The sequence below is a fragment of the Xyrauchen texanus genome, chromosome 3 (genome assembly GCF_025860055.1).
Source record: "Xyrauchen texanus isolate HMW12.3.18 chromosome 3, RBS_HiC_50CHRs, whole genome shotgun sequence".
NCBI lineage: Eukaryota > Metazoa > Chordata > Actinopteri > Cypriniformes > Catostomidae > Xyrauchen > Xyrauchen texanus.
In genome coordinates this window covers 7,716,334-7,740,131 of record NC_068278.1, presented here as the reverse complement: position 1 = coordinate 7,740,131, position 23,798 = coordinate 7,716,334, and the positions used below count along the sequence as shown (strand labels likewise).

The 23,798-nt window shown below is 37.3% G+C and overlaps 1 protein-coding gene across 5 annotated transcripts in view; it reads left to right on the top strand.

Annotated features, from left to right (window-relative positions):
- The window catches only part of LOC127621438 (smoothelin-like), a 106,284-nt gene that overhangs the window by 62,376 nt on the left and 20,110 nt on the right, over positions 1–23,798 (top strand). For all 5 annotated transcript variants that reach the window (XM_052095039.1, XM_052095032.1, XM_052095027.1 and 2 more), the window contains 5 exons: positions 1,391–1,464; positions 14,992–15,165; positions 18,552–18,627; positions 22,252–22,425; positions 22,966–23,028. In XM_052095039.1, the coding sequence (XP_051950999.1) occupies positions 1,391–1,464; positions 14,992–15,165; positions 18,552–18,627; positions 22,252–22,425; positions 22,966–23,028 (561 nt within the window). The remainder of the gene's footprint in view (positions 1–1,390; positions 1,465–14,991; positions 15,166–18,551; positions 18,628–22,251; positions 22,426–22,965; positions 23,029–23,798) is intronic.

Below are 23,798 nucleotides of genomic sequence, written 5' to 3'. Positions count from 1 at the left end.
ATGATGTGGACCCCTAGGCTAATGACGTCAACTAAAGTTAATTAGAGTCTGGAGTTGGCAAATCTGTCATTCAATTAATAAAACGAGATTGGAAGTGTGAGTTAGAGCTACTTTGACTTACAAAAAGCACTCAAACATTTTGAGTTTGCTATTTACAAGAAGCATCTGCTGATGTGGAACATGCCTTGCAAAAAGTGATCACAGAAGACATACGATCAAAAATTGTTGCTGAGGTTGAAAAGGGTTGCAAAGTTATCTGGAAGAGCTTAAGATATTAATCTGTCCACAGTTAGACAAATTGTTTATAAATGGAGACAATTTAGTACTGTGGCTACTCTCCCTAGAAGTGGCCATCCAGCCAAGATGACTTAAAGGGCACACAGCAGAATGCTCAATGAGGTAAAAAGAACCCTTGAGTGATAGCTAAAGACTTGAAGGAATAATTGGAACTGGTAAACATCTCTGTTCATGATTCTACTATACGGAAAGCATTAAAGAGGTATGGTGTCCATGGCAGGACACCATGATGGAAACCGCTGCTTTCCAACAAATACATTGCTACCACAAGGGTTCACTTACTTTTAATTATAAGTGTTTGAGTGTTGTTATCTTAAGCACATTGTGCTTGTCTAAACTAATGACTGATGAAGATGAGATCAGATTTTATGACCAATTAATGCAGAAGATCAGCTAATTCCAAAGGGTTCACATACTTTTTATTGCCACTGTATACTGTGCACAGAATGCAAATTTTATGTATGCATGGAATTTCTGGATGACCAGAACTCATTGTGTGGAATAATGTATCCTGCAATGAAATGCACTCAACTTAAACTTCTATTTCCAGTGTGATCAGGAATCTACCTAAATTTTTCACCTCCTTAACTTGATTTAAATCAGACATTTTGTGTAAAACTGGATTAAATGCAATTTAACCATTAGAAAAATTAATGTCTGAGATGAAAACAGGATGCCACTCACTGAATTAAATGTGCAACTTAATGATGTTATGTGACAACACTGCATACTTTTTTTTTTTTTTTACAGATTATTAAAAAAAAATAGTAGGCAGTATACAATGTATACTGTGCAGTATGTATTAAGCATTATGTTAGTATTCCATTCTGACCATAGTTAGAGAATGCTGAGGGCACTGAACAGTGTTTGTATTATTTGTAATGACCTTGTGAATTTATGAGCACTATGTGATGCCATTGTGGCTGCTTACATAATACACTAAAATACCCTCAATCCACTCTGATTCAAGCTCTATTTAGCATGTAAATATTTCTGTGTAAATGTTCTTTGGTGAGACAAGATGTTTTCAAAAGCTTAATCTCAAGTCACATAAATTTCTAACCAATGTTGTTGTTTTCCTGTGTCTTCTTAGAGCTGACTCTTGGTTTAAGAGCGACACCATTCAAAATCACCAGCTCGAGTCAGTCATCTGGATCTACTGTTAAGGTATTTAACATATACAGAACATTTTAGCCTCCAACACAAAAACAGATTGTTTGTGCATGCATATCGGTCCAAGGAAACCACAAGTCACTGATTTTACCCATGGTATAATTAAATGGATAGACGTTCATGTGTAAACCCCAAAGGGGATCAAGACCAATACATACAGAATCTGCTAAATTATATCCATAATTGACAAATTGGGGTTAGGAACAATATGAGGGTAGGTAAATAATATTTTTTTTGGTTAACTATTCCTTTATGCCACTTATCTAGTTGTTTGTCATAACTTCGTTGATGGGTTGCACATAAGATGATTAAAAGCTGGAGATTTCAGTGCACATTTTCAGTCAAATGTGCTCAAAGTGGTCAAAATTGATTGGATGTTATTCTTACATGGGCATTTCTTTTAAGATATCAACCTACATTAGAAAAAAGCAAAAGCTTGTCTGATAAAATGATAGGCATTGGTCAGTAATGTTTTTTTAGGTAGGGTTTAGCAAGAGCTAAATCTTTAGCGTCTCTCGCCCATGTCGGGCAGTGTGGTAATCTCTTTAAAGGATAAGTGCAGGTTGGTTTGTTAACAGGTTGACTAGGTTATTCCACACAAATGAGGGATTAGAATCTTTGTGTGAGAGCGACAGAGAAGGAGAGAAAGAGAAAGCATTGAGAGAGACCACACAAAACTGCAATCATGATTTGAAGAAAAACTTGTACACTGCAAACTGAGACAGAGGTAAAATTTGTAGGATTTGAGGAATTTAATGTAATTGCTTGTGTCTTATACTAGCAAACACTGTTGGTGGTTAATGCTGCATACTTTTTCTATCCATACTGTAATAATTTGGCTGAGATTTATTACAATGACAGTTATGATGACAGACATATATGTAGAGCTATTAAATTTAACAGCTGAATTTAGCAGATAGGTAGTTAACATGAAGATTTCAAGCAGTGTCCTGTGGTGTGACGCCATAAATCATCTTACATTTTAATTGAATATTTTCTAGTATAATTATTATATATTTTAACGGCATAATATTAAACTGTTTGTACTTTTAAAAATTCACTTGTCACAAGGAAGGACCATTTAAAACGAAATATTGAAGGCACAAAGGTGATTCCATATGGTGAAAAACGTGATATCTGTTCATTCAGATATGTCAGGTTTAACATAAAATCTTGATTCATATTCATGTTCGTCTTTTATGTCAACCAAGATGCATTTGAGTAGTTGAAAAAAGGATGTTGTTCCCCATTTGCTTTGTTCCTTTTAAAGTAATTTCCTAAATGGTGATCTGGAGTAAAGATACTAGATGTAGATTTTTGAGTTCAAGATGGCTGCTACGTTGCGAGCTCTGACCCAATATTGCAGTTTTTTTTGTTGTTTTGTCTACAGTTCTTATGTTTTTTTGTCTTGGATGTTGTCTGCCTTATTGTCTATGATAGACAAACATTTTTGGACATTGGTTTTGCAATAGCACACCGAAAACCGGACTTTAAATACCTCAATGCCGATCATTGCTACGCTCCCTTCCGGGATGGCTACAAATCCCTCCCACCGCCCGCCATTTGGCAAATCGGACCACTCTTCCGCTCTGCTTCTGCCCACTTACAGGCATAAACTGAAAAAGTTCCAGACTCTACTCTGTTTTAAATCAAACCAAACCATTGCTGGTCGGACCAATCAGATTCTATGCTACAAGACCATTTTGATCACGTGGACTGGGAGATCATCAAGGTCTTCTCATGAAATTTCAGTGTGAAAATAATGAATCTTGTTCTTTATTTTTCCTGATTTGCTTAATTATCTCTTAAATTTATGAAAAATTAAACATTAAAATTGTAACCTTTAGGCAAGCAGGACACAGGAGCAGACGAAGATGATTAAGTGAACTCAAGTGCAGTTTATTTACAGTGGTATCTAAGCGTGGAACATAACAAACATAAACATGAGTATACATAAACTTGACTTGATCAATCAAAACACGACGCTACACAAACAATACTCGACAAATGACAATGGCAACATGAGGGCTTAAATACATGGACATGGGAAACATCAACCAATGAACAGACCGAACTATAAACAAGATAACAAGACAATGACCATGGACCAATTACATAACAGAACTAATAAACTAAAAGCAATGACAAACTGTTTTCTAATTGTCTTGAAAAATCTTTAAGATTTTACATTATCTGGGCATGTTGGTACATTTATTTTTGATAGATATAAGTGCAAGGTCTCTAAAGACCCTAATATGCTTGTTTGGGAAAATGATCATGCAAATCACAAAGCAGTCTTTGTGCAGATGCCAGTAGCCCAGGTATGCAGCAAAAGCACATCTGTACGGGATCATGGTAAAAAGTATACTTTGTACAGGTGAAACTCGAAAAATTAGACTATCGTGCAAAAGTTCATTAATTTCAGTAATTCAACTTAAAAGGTGAAACTAATATATTATATAGACTCATTACAAGCAAAGTAAGATATTTCAAGCCTTTCTTTGATATAATTTTGATGATTATGGCTTACAGCTTATGAAAACCCCAAATTCAGAATCTCAGAAAATTAGAATATTGTGAAAAGGTTCAGTATTGTAGGCTCAAAGTGTCACACTCTAATCAGCTAAACACCTGCAAAGGGTTCCTAAGCCTTTAAATGGTCTCTCAGTCTGGTTCAGTTGAATTCACAATCATGGGGAAGACTGCTGACCTGACAGTTGTGCAGAAAACCATCATTGACACCCTCCACAAGGAGGGAAAGCCTCAAAAGGTAATTGCAAAAGAAGTTGGATGTTCTCAAAGTGCTGTATCAAAGCACATTAATAGAAAGTTAAGTGGAAGGGAAAAGTGTGGAAGAAAAATGTGCACAAGCAGCAGGGATGACCTGGAGAGGATTGTCAGGAAAAGGCCATTCAAATGTGTGGGGGAGCTTCACAAGGAGTGGACTGAGGCTTCAAATGTCGTATTCCTCTTGTCAAGCTGCTCCTGAACAACAAACAACGTCAGAAGCGTCTTACCTGGGCTAAAGAAAAAAAGAACTGGTCTGTTGCTCAGTGGTCCAAAGTCCTCTTTTCTGATGAGAGCAAATTTTGCATCTCATTTGGAAACCAAGGTCCCAGAGTCTGGAGGAAGAGTGGAGAGGCACACAATCCAAGATGCTTGAAGTCCAGTGTGAAGTTTCCACAGTCTGTGTTGGTTTGGGGAGCCATGTCATCGGCTGGTGTTGGTCCACTGTGCTTTATTAAGTCCAGAGTCAACGCAGCCGTCTACCGGGACATTTTAGAGCACTTCATGCTTCCTTCAGCAGACAAGCTTTATGGAGATGCTGACTTCATTTTCCAGAAGGACTTGGCACCTGCCCACACTGCCAAAAGTACCAAAACCTGGTTCAATGACCATGGTATTACTGTGCTTGATTGGCCAGCAAACTCACCTGACCTGAACCCCATAGAGAATCTATGGGGAATTGCCAAGAGGAAGATGAGAGACATGAGACCAAACAATGCAGAAGAGCTGAAGGCCGCTATTGAAGCATCTTGGTCTTCTATAACACCTCAGCAGTGCCACAGGCTGATAGCATCCATGCCACGCCGCATTGAGGCAGTAATTAATGCAAAAGGGGCCCAAACCAAGTACTGAGTACATATGCATGATTATACTTTTCAGAGGGCCGACATTTCTGTATTTAAAATCCTTTTTTTTTATTGATTTCATGTAATATTCTAATTTTCTGAGATTCTGAATTTGGGGTTTTCATAAGCTGTAAGCCATAATCATAAAAATTATATCAAATAAAGGCTTGAAATATCTTACTTTGCTTGTAATGAGTCTATATAATATATTAGTTTCACCTTTTAAGTTGAATTACTGAAATTAATGAACTTTTGCAAGATATTCTAATTTTTCGAGTTTCACCTGTATTGCTTGCCAGTTTCTCCTCTGTGGCTGCGCATACCTAAATTCCTTGCAGGGTTTATTTTTTTTCTTTGCAGACACACTTTTAAAGCATGCAGTGGTATATTTAGAGACACTACTATGCAGGATATTTTTAGTTGCATGGCTGTCAGTAAGTTGCAGCAGATGGCCTGAGGGTTTACAGTAGTCATTGTTGCTTGAACGAGAGGGGATTGATTGAAATATCTGTCTGAGACTCAAATATATGCTGACACAGTCATGCTATTGAATGATCTGTCATTTAGATGATTGAGATCAGAGGTGGGTTTTGGCCATTGAAAGCATTCTAATGACAGCTACAGCACTTTTCAGTAATACACCTGTTAGACGATCACATCTATGGCACACCAAGGGCACATATGTGAAATGTGAAACAGGAGAATAGTCTTTTCTCAATGTTTTATTGCTTGTGTTCCCATAAACAGATTGGAGGAAAAATATAATATTCAAATATACTTTTATTGTGTTATTGTGCCTGCTACTCCAAATCATTTTGTGATCATTCATTAAAATGCAAAAACTTCCTCCGTTTCTGAAATGCCTTTCCTTTTTGGCTGATGTCACCAAGGCCACTTAGGTTTTCAGCCAATGGGTTCTTTTGATTTTTTCAGTACGGGAGTAAACAGTTGACTGCAAAATCTGATACGGAATGCCCATTTTCCATGATTCAGTCACTTTAATAAAATCAAGTGCTGTCCTACATTTATTCTACATTCAGTTTCATTAGGAAACTTCATATTACGTAAATAAAATTGGATTGCGAATGTCATTTAATTTACTTAAAAAATGCACACAAGTAAGTGATCGCAGATGTTTCTGGCTACACAACCTCAAAATGTGTCAGACCACAATTTGTAACAAAGCAAGTATGCGTTTGATTCTCAACATTTCCACAAGGGGCAATATAGTGGACATTAGTGTGAACTGTCCGCTTCTAAGGTGAGTTATCTCTCTTAAGTCAACAGCTGTCACAATAGAGTAAAAGTTTGAAGAGTATACTGTTAAGCAAGAAGGGTAAAGTCAATGTATTTTAGTACAGTTTATTTATTTACAGTTTAATAGAACAGCCTATTGAAGGTGGTAAATCTGTTGCCCTCTTGAGCCCTGAGGCTTGTTACCACCACAGTAACGCAAGCAGTTTAATAGCACAGACTGTTGAAGGTGGTAACTCTTTCGCCCTCTTGAGCACTGAGGCTTGTTACCACCACAGTAACGCAATAACGCAAGTTATGTGTGTTCAACTGGACCCCGCGTTGATAGTTGTTCAGCCAAGCGCTCACATCTGCGAATGCTTAATTGTATAGAGTACGTTTCTGGACTAAAACCCTGTCTGCACTGGGCACGTCCGTTGATGCAACAGCTTGAGATTGCCTGCACTGGACGTGTCAACACAAACGTTCTAAACCATTTGTTTGTGTTGTTGTTAGTAGTAGCTGGTTTAGTGAAAAAATAATTGGTTTGAAGTAATTTCGAACAAAATCTGTCTAAAAAGAAGGTGTTTTTAAGTTTGTTGCGGTGGTTCGAAACAGCTAGTTAGCTCAGAATTTCAGTAAAACTTTGTGCCGGCTGTTAAACATCTTGTTACTGCCATTGGTCCAATGGTGGGTGTGACCCAGTGCTCCACCTACTTTGACGGCAACTTCTTTTTCCTGTTAGTTTCTTCACTCATTTGAGATCAGTTAACATGAACACACTATTGTGCAGAGTTCCCATCTTTGCAGTAATAGCTTTGTCTTTAAAAACAAGTATAAAAAATCTTTTTCATTATCTTCTTTTCACAAAATTAATTGTAAAATACAATAACAGAGGGTAATCTGTGCATTCAGTATTATGTCCACTTTATGGCCAAAGTATTAGCACCATTAATGCAGAATGTAAACATGATGAATTACTCATTATTATACAGTGCATTCAGAAAGTATTCAGACCCCTTCATTTTTATCACATTTTGTTGTTGCAGCCTTATGCTAAAATGCTTTAAATTATAATTTTTTTCACATCAATCTACACTCCATGCCCCATAATGACAAAGCATAAATCTATTTTTTTATAAATGTATGTGTCTTACACTGAGGAGAGGCTTCTGTCTTGCCACTCTGCCATAAATCCCAGATCAGTGGAGTGTTGCAGTGATGGTTGTCCTTCTGCAAGTTTCTCCCATCTCCACACATGATCTCTGGAGCTCAACCAGAGTGGCCATCGGGTTCTTGGTCACATCTCTTCCCAAGGCCCTTCTCCCACGATTGCTCAGTCTGGCTGGGTGGCCAGCTCTAGGAAGAGTCCTGGTTGTTCCAAACTTCCATTTCAGAATTATGGAGGCCACTGTGTTCTTGGGAACATTCAATGCAGCCAAAATTGTTTTGTAGCCTTTCCCAGATATGTGTCACGGTACAATTCTGTCTCTGAGCTCTGCAGGCAGATCCTTTGACCTTCATTGCTTGGTTTTTGCTCTGATATACTTTTTCAGCTGTGAGACCTTATATAGACAAGTGTATGCCTTTTCCAGATCAATTGAATTTGCCAAATGTGAACTCCAATCAAAGTGTAGAGACATCTCAAAGATGATCCAGAGAAATGGAATGCACTTGAGCTAAATGTTAAGTGTCATAGCAAAGGATCTGAATATTTATGTCAATGTGATATTTCTTTTTTCTTTTTAATAAATTTACAAAGTTATCACAATCTGTATTTTGCTTTGTCATTATGGGGTATGGAGTGTAGATTGGTGTGGAAATGTTTTTTTTTTTTTTTTTAAGCATTTTAGCATAAAATTGCAACATAACAAAATGTGAAAAAAAATGAAGGAGTCTGAATACTTTCTCAATGCACTGTATATTTTACTTTAAGTATTCATCAAGTGGTTCTTAAAAGTTTTTCTTTTTTACTTTCTTTTACTGATCTCATGCGTATTCTGTTCATATAATGAGGCATGTGGTAATTGATAACACATTTTAATGTTGCATTGGTTTTTCATGTAGTCTGTTGACAGGACATGGCTGAGCATCTCATATTTAAATGCATCTGTAAACGCTGGCCCCAGCAGCTTGCTGAATGAGAGCAAACAGTATACTGTTGCTCAGCTGTTTTGCCTTTTCTAACTCCGAGTGGAGAATGAAGAAGACATTTGCTGTGAGTGTATCAAAGCTTTAAATGTGTAAGCCTTTTTAGACCCTCTTAAAACAAAGCAAGTGAAAATGTTTGTGATTTGGAGTGCAGCCATGTGAATATGGCCTCTTGTAGCTGTTGACCCTTGCCCCTGCAGACTTTGTTCTCTGCCAGTGAAAGGTGTGAAGGACAAGAGCTCTAAAAAAAAAGAGATCAAGGGGCTTATAGGAGATTGCTTACTGGAATAATGGTCAGATTGTTGATAAATAGTTGACAGTGGCACCTGAGTTAGTGGGGGCTCTGGGGCCCCCAGCTGCCATGGCGACATAATTCCATGCTTAGCCATTGGTTGGTGTGCTCTGGACAGCCTACTGGGGTTTAATGTGAGGAATAAAAGGCCAGAGTTATCTCAACTGTGAGTCTAAGTTGGATGTGATTTGGATTGCCTAAAACTATATATATATATCATACCATGCCTGGAGTCAGTTTGGACCCTACTCCAGCCCTGGGTGATAAATCCACTCCCCCGGTAAGCTCAGATCAGGACTGTGCCAAATCATGTCTGGAAGCAGTGATTGGCGACCTTCTGTTACAGTCGGTTGCAGACAATGAATTGGACGGTAAAGTTGGTGATGGAGATAAGCATTTTTTTGAGTTGGAACTCAACCTTCAGCGAGCCGTGCAGGAGGTACATTGCGATTTGAAGGTTTTTGGCAAAACAATTCAAGAATGTTTGGAGGAAGCTACAGCCCAGGTTATGCCGGTCATTGAAGCAATTGCTGCCTTGCAGGAAGAGAATGCAAGATTAAGAATCCAACAAGAGAATCTTGCAAGACAAGTAATGGCTCTTTGTGAAGTGCTTGGACTGCCTGAACTGAACCTTAAGCAAGAGCAATCTGATTCTGATGTAAACCCAGTGCCACATCCTCCTAACTTTTCCGCTGCTTGCCGCACGTTATCTACATCATCTCCAACCAGTGGTTTCTCACGGAGCAATAGCATGGTGGGATGAATGTGTCTGTTTATTTCCTAGACATTTGTCAGATTGTAAACATTATTTGTGGTGTTTGAAAAGACAAGTATCTCTTTAACTCTTGCTAGTGTTTACAGTTTGGGATAAGTAACATGAATGATACCTAAAATCGTGTGGTTTATTGAGGAGAGGTCTGCTATTACTTTTCTAATTGATCAGATTTGTGATTTTTCCTTAATTGACTATTAAATGGGGGGAAAAATCCTGTAAACTTGCAATGAATAAGGGAATTAAGCCATATATTGAGAACAGAATATCATAGAGTCTTGATGGGTAGATAATTTGCCTTGGGCCAGTAAACGACCACCAAGAACACCTTAGTAACTACTAAGGTGTTCTGGGTTGGTAGGCGATATAAGAAAAAAATTATATTGCGGTATTATTGAAAGCTGAAAACGCAACAAAATTAAGCTATATATATATAAAAAAGGGCTGTACTTATACAGCTCCAGAAAAATTTAAGAGACCACTGCAAAATGATCAGTTTCTCTGGATTTAGGTATGGTTTGAGTAAAATTAACATTTTTGTTTTATACTATAAAGCACTGACAAAATTTTCCCAAATTCCAAATAAAAATATTGTCATTTAGAGCATTTATTAGCAGAAAATGACAACTGATTAAAATAACAAAAAAGATGCAGTGTTATCAGACCTCGAATAATGCAAAGAAAACACGTTCATATTAAATTTTAAACAACACAAGACTAATGTTTTAACTTGGAAAGAGTTCAGAAATCAATATTTGGTGGAATAACCCTGATTTTCAATCACAGCTTTCATGCATCTTGGTATGCTCTCTACCAGTCTTTCGCAGTGCTGTTGGGTGACTTTATGCCACTCCTGGTGCAAAAATTCAAGCAGCTTGACTTTGTTTGATGGCTTGTGGCCATCCGTCTTCTTTAGTACATTTCAGAGGTTTTCAATGGGGTTCAGGCCTGGAAATTGAGCTGGCCATGACAGGGTCTTGATCGGTGGTCCTCCATCCACACCTTGATTGACTTTGCTTTGTGGCATTGATCATTGTCCTGCTGGAAAGGACAATCCTCAGAGATGGGAAACATTGTCAGAGCAGAATCAAGTCCAGGATAACCTTGTGGGTGGCTTGAGTCATGCATCCTTTACAAAGACAAATCTACACAATTCCAGCCTTAATGGTTGTCTAATGGTTAGACGGAGACCTGGAGAGGCCTTCAAGTGTCTCGCACCCACTGTGAAATTTGGTAGAAGATTGTTGATGATCTATGGGTGTTTCAGCAAGGCTGGAATCAGGCAGATTCATCTTTGTAAAGGACACATGACTCAAGCCACGTACAAGGTTATCCTGAAAGAAAAATAGCTTCCGTCTGTTTTGACAATGTTCCTCAACTCTGAGGATTGGTTTTTCCAGCAGGACATTGCTCCATGCCACACAGCCAGGTCAATCAAGGTGTGGATGGAGGACCACCAGATCAAGACCCTATCATGGCCAGCCCAATCTCCAGACCTGAACCCCATTGAAAACCTCTGGAATGTGATAAAGAGCAAGATGGATGGCCATAAGCCATCAAACAAGCCAAGCTGCTTGAATTTTTGCACCAGTAGTGGCATAAAGTCACCCAACAGCAATGTGAAAGACTGGTAGAGAGCATGCCAACACGCATGAAAGCTGTGATTAAAAATCAGGGTTATTCCACCAAATATAAGTAAAAAAAAAAAAAAGTCTATATAGCGTTGTTTAAAAATTAATATGAACTTGTTTTCTTTGCATTATTCAAGGTCTGAAAACACTGCATCTTTTTGGTTATTTTAATCAGTTGTCATTTTCTGCGAATAAATGCTCTAAATGACAATATTTTTATTTGGAATTTGGAAGAAATGTTGACAGTGCTTTATAGAATAAAACAAAAATGTTAATTTTACTCAAACCATACCTAAATCCAGAGAAACTGATCATTTTGCAGTGGTCTCTTAATTTTTTCCAGAGCTGTATGTCCTAATGTTATGGCTGGAATGTGGCAGCATTTTGCATATCCACAATAGAAACGATACTCAAAATTTAGTATGGGCCAGCACCACACATATTTTCTCAGAAAATGTAAAGATATAGTTATCCCACGTGGAGAGGAATAATTTGACACATGTATACGAATGATGGAAAATATTTTTCGCCTCATGAATCTGTTGTCATCATTTAAATAGCTTTCAATTTGAAAGCATATTTTTTCCACCATATATTATAACTTATCTAAACTTATGGTGAATAATGTGGGCTGGAAAATATGCCAGATAAAACTATCCAAATGCAATTTTCAAATGGAAATGAGTTGAAATTATAATCATCTTAAACATTAGGGATGGTCTGCAAAATCCAAAGTAGTATGAGTGATTAAGTTTGTGTGTATATTAGATTATACTTTAAAATAGGTTTTATGGCGTAACACAGAAATACTTAATGGATCATGAAAGTAAAGACTCATATGGCCCATTACAGTTTGATTCATTGAAAGTCTTAGTGTCTGAGTTTGCTTCCAGGAAGGGATTTCATTCAGTCAAATCAGACTTTCCAGGGATCTTTTGATTTAGGGCAAGTTGTGCTCTAGTTATATTACAAATGGTTCACTGAGCTATAAAAGGTTGATTGCAAGTTGATGATGTATATACATTTGTTAAAATTAATAATGGTTTTCTGGATTTGAACATGCAAGAACATTTTTGTTATGTTTAGTATTATCTTTACCTGGTAAAAAGAGGACTAAAACCCTCTGAATTTGCAAGTGTAAAGCAAAGCCTTGATAATCAGGGATTAGTTAAAGGTAAAAAGATGGTGACTTGTGTGGCACAAGATTTGCATGGGATTTCCAAGCCTATTTCTGTATCAGCCTGTTGCAGGTCTTTGTATGTATTTGGTGTAGTTCTTTGAAAGTGTGAAGTATGGATTTGTGAGTCTGCCAGGCCATTGGTCAGTCTCATATTTGGTAAGCGGGACTTTTTCCATAGTATACCAATAATTGAAAAACTAGTCTTTTTTTTTTTTTTTTTTTTTTAATAAGGCTGCCAAATTTAACACGTTAACACATTTATGAGATCATTCAATATGTCTAATCCTGTTAAATATATTTAACATATTTAACACGTTTACCTAATTTGACATCACAAGTGTTTAATTCAGTTCTTTGTGATTTATAAAAACGCATGAAGATCACATATATACTCATTTATCAGTAAATAATGGAGAAAAACATTCTGAATTGCTGATTTATTTATAAATTATATCCCGACGGCAAGTTTAATAAATGTCAAGTCATTTGCAATCCTGGTGAGGTGAAATTTGTAGAAGCTAATATTACCTGTACGGGTCAGACAAAGCATCAGTGGTACTAATGTTAGTGGATACAGCATTGGAGGACTTCACTGAAAGTAACTGTACTACATTTGGAGATCTGCAACTGCAATACTGCAGATAAATGTTTTTTACAAACTGAGGGATAAGTTGAAATTATTTTAAAATAATGATGTACTTTTATGTCCTAAAGTCATGACTGGAAGTGAGAAGAAACCTGCGGTACTCCCCCTCGCTATCTGAAGGGGGGATGGGGGTTCCCCTTTTAGCGTGTTGCCGTCTTAGCAATACTGTGATGTCATTTTCGGATCATTGCTGGTACAGGGTATTAGTTTGTACCTGCGAAGTGCTCAGGACATCACATGATTGGTTGAGTTTCTACAAACGTATTATTACGCATAACTTTAGCAACATTTCAAAAGGTTTGAAATCAGTGGGATGAGCAGCCCTCTTCTTTTAAATAGTGTTTAAAAATTATTAATTTAGTTGTGTTGTGCCTTACTTTCATTATGTTTTCAGCTTTTATTTGCCACCGTATATATTTGGATTACCATGGTCCATTTTAGAGGTTAACCAATAACTTAGGTGGAGGTAAAGCCTGAAAACTGATTAATCGGCTGATAGATTTTTAAAACAATTTATAGAATGTCAAAAAAAAAGAGTTCTTATTCTTTCTTTACTGTGGCAGGGACAGACAAAAAGTCATACATAAATACAAATCCAGATGCAGTTTATTGTTCAGCCAAAATCCCAATAATTACAAGATTCAAATAAAAAATTTGGTGCATAATGCAGGACTTTTAGGTATAAACAAGCCCTAAACACACCGGGGACTCTTATTTTGACAAAATGATAAAAAACTATCGACAACTATCACCATATAATTTTTCATATAACCGACCCAAAAAGCAAATATCGGCACAGATTGATGGTCTACCGCTTGTCCATTTCCAAAAAACATTGTATTACCAATGGCACAATCCAAAAAATAGACAAGCATTGCATTACTGCAGTACTATGCAAGCTGAATGGAAAAGAATTGCTCAGAGCTGAAATAAACTTATAAAGCATTTAATAAAGAATGCATCTAATACATTTGCAAACATTATTATGCATAATCACATGCACTCACTCACTAAGACAGATATGACTGAGATATAAAAAAGGTATTTTAAAAATTAGCATTTTTAAAGTGTTGCGTATAATGAAGACCACATTTGGCATTCTTGCATGTATTGCTTTGTCACAAGCATCTCATATTTTGGATACCTAATTTTCCATTCTCTCCAAGTGACAATGCTCTAAACCTTCCCCCTTACCAAGCGTCTGGTGTGGCATGCATGTCCACAGCGCCTGTGGTGTACTGGAGGAGGGAATGCGAGTGTGAAGCGCTGAAGGGTTTCAGGAGAGAGCAGCTAGCAAAGGATCCCAGGGACATTCACAGAAATCACTGAGCTCTCATGCCTGTCTAAATGTCAGCGAGCTTCCACGGCTTTTGTGTAAACACAGCTGTAGACATCGATCAGATTCAACGACCAGCCCCTTTTTCCATCTCCCCATTTCCCCTGTGCGCTTCACTCGCTCTTTACGCTGTCTTACCATCTCTCTTTCACTCTGCCAATTTTATTTTTGGACACTCATTTATTTAATTCCCTGCTCTTAAATCTTAATGTCAATTGTTTTTCTGTCAATGGTAAGTTGGTTTAGGGATTAGCTGTTCTGAGTTATAAATGTCATCACGGTTTTATTGCCATAGAATCAGATCCTAAATAGGCAGCTAGTAGATTTTATGATGTTATTCTTTCCCATGATGGTCCCAAGTTTCTTATGCATATATTATATTTTTTAAGTAATTTAATACACATTGGCCACAGAAAGTATTTAGACACTTTAGCCACACTTAAGCATTTGTGCATTATATAACAAAATATCAAATCAAGTGGCATTTATTTTGAAGATAGTACAAGCACATTTTAAAGCTTGACATTTTTGTAGAAGTTTGTAAGGTTTTAAATGATAAAACAACAGATATACTATTAAACATAAGTATACATATATATAAAGGCTTGATAGAGTTTTACTATCTTTATTTTTCATCCTCACACACAGATGGAGACCGAGCCCGTTTCTCTTGTGGTTGAGCCTGTGAGAGAGATGAAGACCAGTGCTCCTGTACTTCCTAACGGCTCATCCATTAGCTCCACCAACGTTGAGGTGCAGAATGAGAAGCTGACCACAGAAAAGCTGCAGGACATTGAAGACGAGGAGATCCTGGACAAAATGGTACAAAATCTCTTTGGATCGATGTCCTAGTGGTTAGCACGTATGATCTGACGCATTGAGTCATGTTGCTTATGTGGGCCACGCTAGTTCGAATACGGCTTGCAACATTTTTTGATCCTGTTACCCTCTCTTAGCATCACAATTTTGACATACTGTTCTCTCTGCAGTATGTCGGTCCAATAAAAAATAATATGACACAAGTTCCCTAAAGTACCTAAAAGTAACATGAGATAACACCAAATTTACATTCTACCCCATTTACTTTCTTAATACACGTTCCATGTCTTTTAGAGTATGACGTGTCCGGCCACTTTTTCAGCTGTCTTGGTTCCGGAAGTGTTTTTCCCTTTTATTTTTTCCATTGGGATTTCATAAAAGTCTTCACAAAAGCATTCTAAGACATGACCCAAACCAACCAGCTAAGAGGTGAATATCCTCACCTTTGATCAAGTTTTGATTTGAAGCATAAAATTATTTGAAAATTGGACAACAAGACTGTGTAGTGTACAACGGGGCTAAAGGCACACCTTAATGAAAATGTGCTTCTTTTTGGTCACAAAGTGTATTAAGATTGAATTAAAAAAAAATAATTATTAACTAATGATGGAGCAACATGTTTGAAATTTTTTTTAATAATAACTGAAGGTTGTTTTGATTTAAAACTATTATTATTATTAAATGGCAAGGAGGTATTTTACATCACACCTGGGGTAAACGGCTCCTACACTTGTGTAAAAGGCCTTCAGGGGGGTTATAGTGATAACGTGTAGATATAGGGACAATAGTTATGGGGCAGAATTTGTCAACTTGTCAACAAATACATTAGAGACAGCAAGAGGTTTTTTGAGTAGCTCATTATAATATTTCTTATTCAAAATAACCCCTTCAGAAAAGGGTTAACCTTTTTCTGTTCATTTCAATCACATTTGACATAACATCTTAAGTATTCTATAAACAAATTAATCTCCATTGTGATTGGATCAGTAAAAAGCTGGGTTTCCATCCACGTATTTGTATGTGCATTTTGGGATATCGCATTAAAACTGCTGGATAGAAACACCAAGAGGCAAATAAAATCTCCAAAATGCGCATAAAAACTTATATGCTTGCTTGAGGTGGATGCATTTATTCTTCGATAATAAGAAATGTGCATAAACAATGATGAAATCTCATTTACAGAATAAACTCCTATTTTATTTATTAGGAATACAGGAAGCGCATCAGAACATGTCATGTGACAAAATAACTAGTTTCTAACTGGACAAACCAGAGGACCAGTCATTGCATCTGAAATGTTGCTCTGGTCATCCTGAAATAATGGTGTTCTGAAAATCCAAAGCCTGCATAGAGTTTGCAGAGCAAATCATTTGAATACAAACTCGAACTGTGTCGAAGAGCAGGTTTATTGACTCTTTGAAAAATATATTAGATCCACACAGCAAAGACATAAGGAAGGAATGCACACACATAGTGCTCCCAGAACTTTGTGACGTGCTGTTGCTCCCAGACAAGAGACACTGTTCTTTAGAGTGTTGTGTCTACATGCTCTAAACCGAGAGTATTATATACATATACTTGCCTTTTCTTTACACAAACTTGAATTTGCCTTTCCCTGTTCTGTAGATGAAAAAAGTCGTCTGAATGACATTCTCAGAATGTTCTACACTTCTTTCAAGACTATAAACTATCAGAATGATTTGTCCAATACCGAGGTCACTTTCAGAAAACGAGCTTTCGAACATTTTAAAATAACCTTCTTTACCCCAGATCGCATTTGCTGAGCTTCAGAAAATGTAAATTGCATTATGAAACTAAAATTATCTTTAGATGATAATCGAGTTCAGTTGGTCATTGTGAACGTTGTGATGGCGATCCTTTAGATTAGATGATTGTTCAAAATAGCTTATAATATCAGGAATGTATCATATGTAAACCTGATATTACACCGCATCAATTTTTCTTTAATAGTTGTGCACACAGCACATAGATATCGATGAATATTCCTTATACTAAGACCGAAAGTTTCCCCCACTACTTGGTGCAGGTTGCCAGCTTCAACAGGGCCATGATGATTCGTTTTCGGGTCCGATATTACAGTCCTATCAGAAGGGCAACTGCTCCCTTTGGATTGCAATTCCTCATCTTTTTATTGCATTTATTTAAAAAATGAAATTACTGTAAGCTGGCTAATTTCAATGAATTGTCTCAATACTCTCCCCATTTTACAAATTAGCGAAAAATACACAATGGAAACGGCTTAAGGGCAGATATATTTTGCGACAAACCAAAACGTTTTTAAGCATAATGCCATCATGAACACCATTGTTATTGATAAAAGGCCATTTGAATGGAAACAGGATGATGACTTTTTCACATTTTCACTTTGTTGATATCAAAACAGCACGAAAAGTTGGTTAGTGGCTTTAATTTCTCCGAAAGTAAAAATGTTGTTCTTTTGAACACATGGGATAGAAACGGGACTTTATTTGCACATTGTTTTTGCGATATTATGGTTTTTAAATACATTTAATTCGCAACTTGGATGGAAACATTGAGCCCACTTTGAACATTTTTCATAACAAATGTATTCATCCCACCACAAGAAAAACAATGTGTTTTGACAGTTATTAATAAACTTTTGATTTAATCACCTTGAACAAAATTGAAAATGAAAGTAATTTGGCTCAAAATGAATGTGATCATTTCAGGAATACATTTGAAATATGTATTAGATCAAATTACCTCAAAATCAACTTTTAGACATGGCACACACTGATTTCATGGATCAGGAAAATGTTGCAGTGTTTAATGACAAACAGGTGTTAAGGAAAGTACTGGTAGTTTTGGAATAAAATAAAATAAAATAAAATGTGCCTTTTACTCTGGGGGGCATTTAGCCCCAATGTACCCTACTTAACGTCTTTCATGAGGGAATGAACCACAAACTTATGAAGCGTTGCAAAGGACATAATCGAAATACAAATGCTGGAAATATATAAAACTATTGATATTAAGATTACTTAAATATTTTGTTTCTTTACTTAAAATCTTAAGTTTACTGCAAAATATTCAGATATATCAGTAGACTCGATTGCATAATTCATAGTGTCATGGTAGTGGGCCAATATAATCAATTTCTGATGGATAAATCAAATCCCATCCTACATTTTTCATGAAGTATATTTAACATGTATTTTACAGTATGTATGTTAAATATCCTATTTCACTCGGAAATGCATCACATTACTGAAGTAAAATGGTTTGCGATCACGGTTTCAAGTTTTTTTTATCAATGATAATGCATTAAAGAGATTAACATTAATCAAGATTCATATTTTTATTGTGATTATTGTTTGTTTGGGTGGGGTTTTTGTTTGCTTTTACAGCTTGATGACTGTAAAGACTTTGAAGAAAGGAAAATGATCAGGGCTGCAATGAGAGAACTCCGAAAGAAAAAGCGAGGTAAATACCACTCTACTTTGTTTTATAGCCCTTCCTGTCTTCTGCCCTTCTTCTCTCCTCTCTGTGAAACTCTGAGTACCTGTTCTAGATGAATCTCTGCTAGATATTCTTTGTTCTTCCTTTTTATTCAATCTGATGTCTCTCTCCCTCTCTCTGCTCTCAGAGGCTAAGCTGGGTTGCACACAGGAGGAAATAGGTAGGGATGCTGGATCATGTGTGCTTTTGCCCAGTTCACTCTTCGCTGAGCCCTAGTAATGTTTTTTATTGTGGGGCTTACGAAGCATCATTTAGAACTTTGATAGCTAATGTTTTTGTTTGTGCTTGTATTTAACTCACAAGTGTGATACTCTGATTACTCCTGTCATTTTATTCATGTTAGATTGTGCATGAAAGTGTTTGTGTTTTTTAATCATGTGGTACTGCTCACTTTGTGTTTGCCTAATAAGAGGCCCCTAAGAGGACTGGGTGGTGACTTTTTATTTTTCGTTACTTCGCAATACGTTTTGTGTGCCGTCACAATACATTTACCATGGTTTTACTAAAATAACCATATTTTAACCTTGATATTAAAAAAAAAACATGTTTGTCACCTAAAAATATGGTTACTACCATGGTAGGAAACTAGCACCCTACACCCGCCAAATGCGGGTAAATCATGCGCAGTGGCGGATAATTTTGCTCATCCACCCACCACTGTGGCAGGTGACGTGTAGACATCCCGGAGTGACATAAGAAAGAAATGTCGATTTATACAAATACTTGCATTTGAAGAAGAACACTTGATTATATTTTGAAGAACAGATGACAGAAAAGCCATCGATGTGCATGTCTGATTCACTGTGTTCAGAGGTTTATTGGCGCTCACACTCACGGCACGAGAACTCACGGATTTCACGAGTTCTCACTATTCCTTCCCTGTCAGTCATCTGGGAACACTTTCCAAGAATTGTGTCATCTATGGTCACATACACACTACAAAGTTTTGGGGAGTGAATCCCTATTTTTCACTCAGGATTGACTCCTGCAATTGCGATGATCGACAAGTGATAACCATAGCAATGGTGCAGCATCTCGCACCTGTTAACAAGACACATGATTGCCACCAGCTTAACCCGTTTTGTATTTGCTATTTTGAGGAAAAAGATAACGCACGTAGCAGTCCTTTTAAAAGTGTGGGGGTGGGGGTGGGGGCACGGCTGTCAGTAGGTGGCTCACACAGACCCAACACTTGCAGTATTACTATATTACAGTATATATTAATAAATATGTATAATATAAGTATTATATTAATATATACGTATATACATTTAATATTTGTAGTATTTTAAATATTCAAGGATTGCAAAATAATTGCATCATTTAACAAAATTAGCTGCAAAAATAAAGGGCATCTTGTGGAGCACTTGCTTCTGTTTCACACATGACAATAAAAGAATGAGCTCAAGCTGGTCATATATAATCAATTGCAATAATGGCAATTGTGCTTGTGCATTGTGGGATTTAAATGTATCCAAGTGACTCGAGTGTTTTGACTATGTTCACCAAATCCATTTAATGATTCAGTGACCATTTCTGGTGGTGACAAATGAGTGTTTTGTGTGAAAGTAGTTAGTCCCTGAATCCACAATCAAAAGAACATTTTTATCCTTTAAAATTTGTATGTCTACAGACCTACAAAGAGACTTTAGTAGAGTTTTTAAGCTTTATAAGAACCAATTCAATCTATAATTTTATAGTTTTATATCTGTGAACTAAGAATATTCTAAGAACACATCATATCTATCTTTTTTTCCTACAGTTTGTCAGCTGCACACCAGCATAGAGGTAAAAAACAGGAGCTTAAATATTGCTTTACACATTTAGCAGAGATCTAGTAATCTGCTTAAATTGGCAAAAACAACCGATCAAACTATTACCTCTATTAACTTAATGAAGACTCATGCACTGATATAAACTCCACTCACAAAGTGTGCTTAAAAGAAGGATTGTCCTTTATTTATCTGCATTGCATTTCACGTAAAGCTGCCTATCAAGAACGATATGCCGATAAATAACTCTCAGTTGTGTGTTCTTCATCTCTAGATTATTAATTTAGATCAACATCAATGCTGATAAAAAAAAAACATGGATAAATGAGCATTGTTGAAAGAATCTTTGTAGAAATGAAAGGATCCACTTTGATTAGACTGTCTGACTGATTGCTCAATCAGCCCAATGTAACAAAACGCAAACAATACTTTATACAAATCCACCATTTGGACTCGGTATGGGTTTAGTTTGGAAAAGTACTGGGGACAAAAATTACCTTTATAAAGAGTGCGGGGACGTGTCCCATGTCCTCCGCAGCTGCTAAGCTCGAGGGCACCAGAGATGTATTATCATGTGGTTGTCACTTTATTTTAATTTTTTTTATTGAACTGTATATGTACAGAACAGGATTAAGCACTAAAAGGTGAACTGACAACCGTATTTAGTTGCCGTGTGTATGTAGCCTATCAGAAGGCTATATATGATTTCTGACCATCTCAGAATACATCAACATTTAGACTACAGGTGAATAGGGATATGTTGTCACAGGCTGAAGCAGAGGCAGGACCCACACACAGAGTAAAAGGGAATTTATAAACAAAAAAACTAGGCAAACAAAAACTACCCCGTAGGGGAAAACCCAGTCACGGCTGGAAAGCCACTGAAGTTGGGCTGGGGGCAGACGAGCTGTGTCCTGGACCAACCAGAACCAACAGAGGGGAAACAGGACTGACTAGAGACCAACATAAATCATGAAACAAGACAAACTGGCACTGGACAGTACACATGAGGAGATTTAAATAGGAAGAGAAATCAAACGAATTTACAAGCAGGGCTCATGAACTAATAATAAGCAAACAAGGAGGCAGGGTATGATGCAAGACTGAGAGACACGCGTCAATACACAAACAAAACAAAGCCACGTGCTCTCACAAGACACAAACATCCGAATGGCACAAGCACATATCGCCAAGACAACAGGCAACTTGCGCTCATGCCAACTGACAGATAAGACGAGAGAATGCACTGCAACGCTAACAAAGCAATGCCATGCATTCTCACACTAGACAAAGCCTGAGCGTACATCGCGAGGCAAACACGACGCAATGCATGCAACAGGCAACAAAAGGATACAGGACACCTATGCAACAGTTCGGCCACACAACTCCAACACCTCAGACTGAAGTGGCTGAACCTCAGCACAACGTGAAGACAGCGCAACACGAGCGCAAAGCGCATCGATTAACCGATAACAGACAAAACAAGGAGCATGCATAGCAAGCATAAATCTGTAAACACACATGGTACTACATGGTTCTTTATTTTATGCATGACATATTTTAGAGAGATTTCCTCCAGGAGACAAACACCTAAATAGGTGGACATTTAATGACAGATTCCGTTAAAAATCCAATATTAACCAAATTAAATATTGACCATTGCCATCAAATTTAAATACTACTATGGCCGCTGATGTGCATCACTAATCTGAATCCATGCCCTCTCTCATCCACATTTTCCTCTGTCTTCATCCTAATTTCTCTTTCCTTTGTCATTCATAATCACTCCTGACCTTCATGTTCCCATCCTCCTCAGATCAGAGAGAAAAGGAGAGAGAAGTTCGTCTGAAGGAGCTCAGACAGCAGACAGAAGAGAGGGCTCAGAAAACTCGGGTGGGTGGAGACACCAGTGAGGTGGTAATGAAGAAGATTGAGCGGTCTAAAGACGGCTCAACCATCAGCCACATAACCAATCGTGTTTCACAGACAGGTACTGCAACATTAGAGTACTGAACTCTGCTAGTATGAGTTTAAAGAGAAGAGGGGATTATTGTGGTATTTATTGGCACAAAGTCTGGTCCACAATACTGCTTATTCTGACCAAGAACTGCCCACATACACAGGAAGAGTGTGTTTGACCAATAACAAGTGACAAACCACAGTTTACTTGTTTAAGGGCGGGTACATCTGAATTAGACATATCACGAGAGCAAAGGAGAGTATACAGGTGTGATCAAGGATGCCTTGCATGCTTGCTACTAAAGGTCTAAAATAAGACTCTAAAATATCTTTTAATGATTCAAAGCTGCAAATTTGGTCAAATCCAATGACTGCTTTTCCCCGTAACTGCTCATTGAAGCAGTCTGGGAACTTTGGCGGACTAATACAAATCTTTACACCCTGGCTCCTATTAACAGTGTAAAGCCTGCCATTAATATTGTAGCTTGTTGTTTTGAGAAAGCTTATGTTTATATTCAGTGCAAACCTGATTGTGGCCTGTTTGTTACACTGTTATTGTTTGCATGTGCAGATGATGCTGGCAGGACGTCCCGCAGCACTATCATGGAATCCAGCTATGTTCAAAAGACAGATAGTGAGTTCATTAGACCCTCTTTGTACTCATATTGTGGGAAAATTCACTAAAGCCTGGTTCATACTGTGGGATTTGGCCGTCTAAGACAAATTTTGGCGATTGCAAAAGATTTATTTTGTCGTGGGCTTTCGTCAGCCTCTGATCGCTTAGTGTGGTATGTTTACTGACAGCCAATTAATTAATAAATTGCCTTTGTGGTGAATCTTTGCCTCCAACAGTGTTCTTGCAGTGTTTCAAATCATACAGTGGTCAAGGTCCATTTTTTTATAGAGCACATTTAAAAACAAGTGTATACCAAAATGCTGTACATGGGCAAATAAAACAATTCATTAAGGGGAAATAGAAAACAAGACATTAAAAACAATAAACAATACAATATACTTTCATACAAAAGCACCCTGTGTGCACCCTGCTTGAGAATTAAATGTGCACTCTTATAGCATTGTTAATTTGCACATGCTGTCACATTGTTTTAGGGCCAGATTCACTAAAGGAGTTACGCAAATCGGGTAACAGTATACAACAAATATTTTATGCTGAATGCCTTTTGCGTGACACAATTTCCCAACTTTCAGGCCGGTTCTGAGTGCAAGGTTGTGGAGGATCCGGCATCACTCTAGGACTGTAGTCCAGACACCTATATCGGCTCTTTAAATTCCTTAAAGTGCCCTCGGCTACATTGCACTTATGGATATCTACCCGGATTTAATGGTCGTCTTTATCATTTGATGAATTACTGCCAGCATGATCAGTAGAAAACGTACACAATG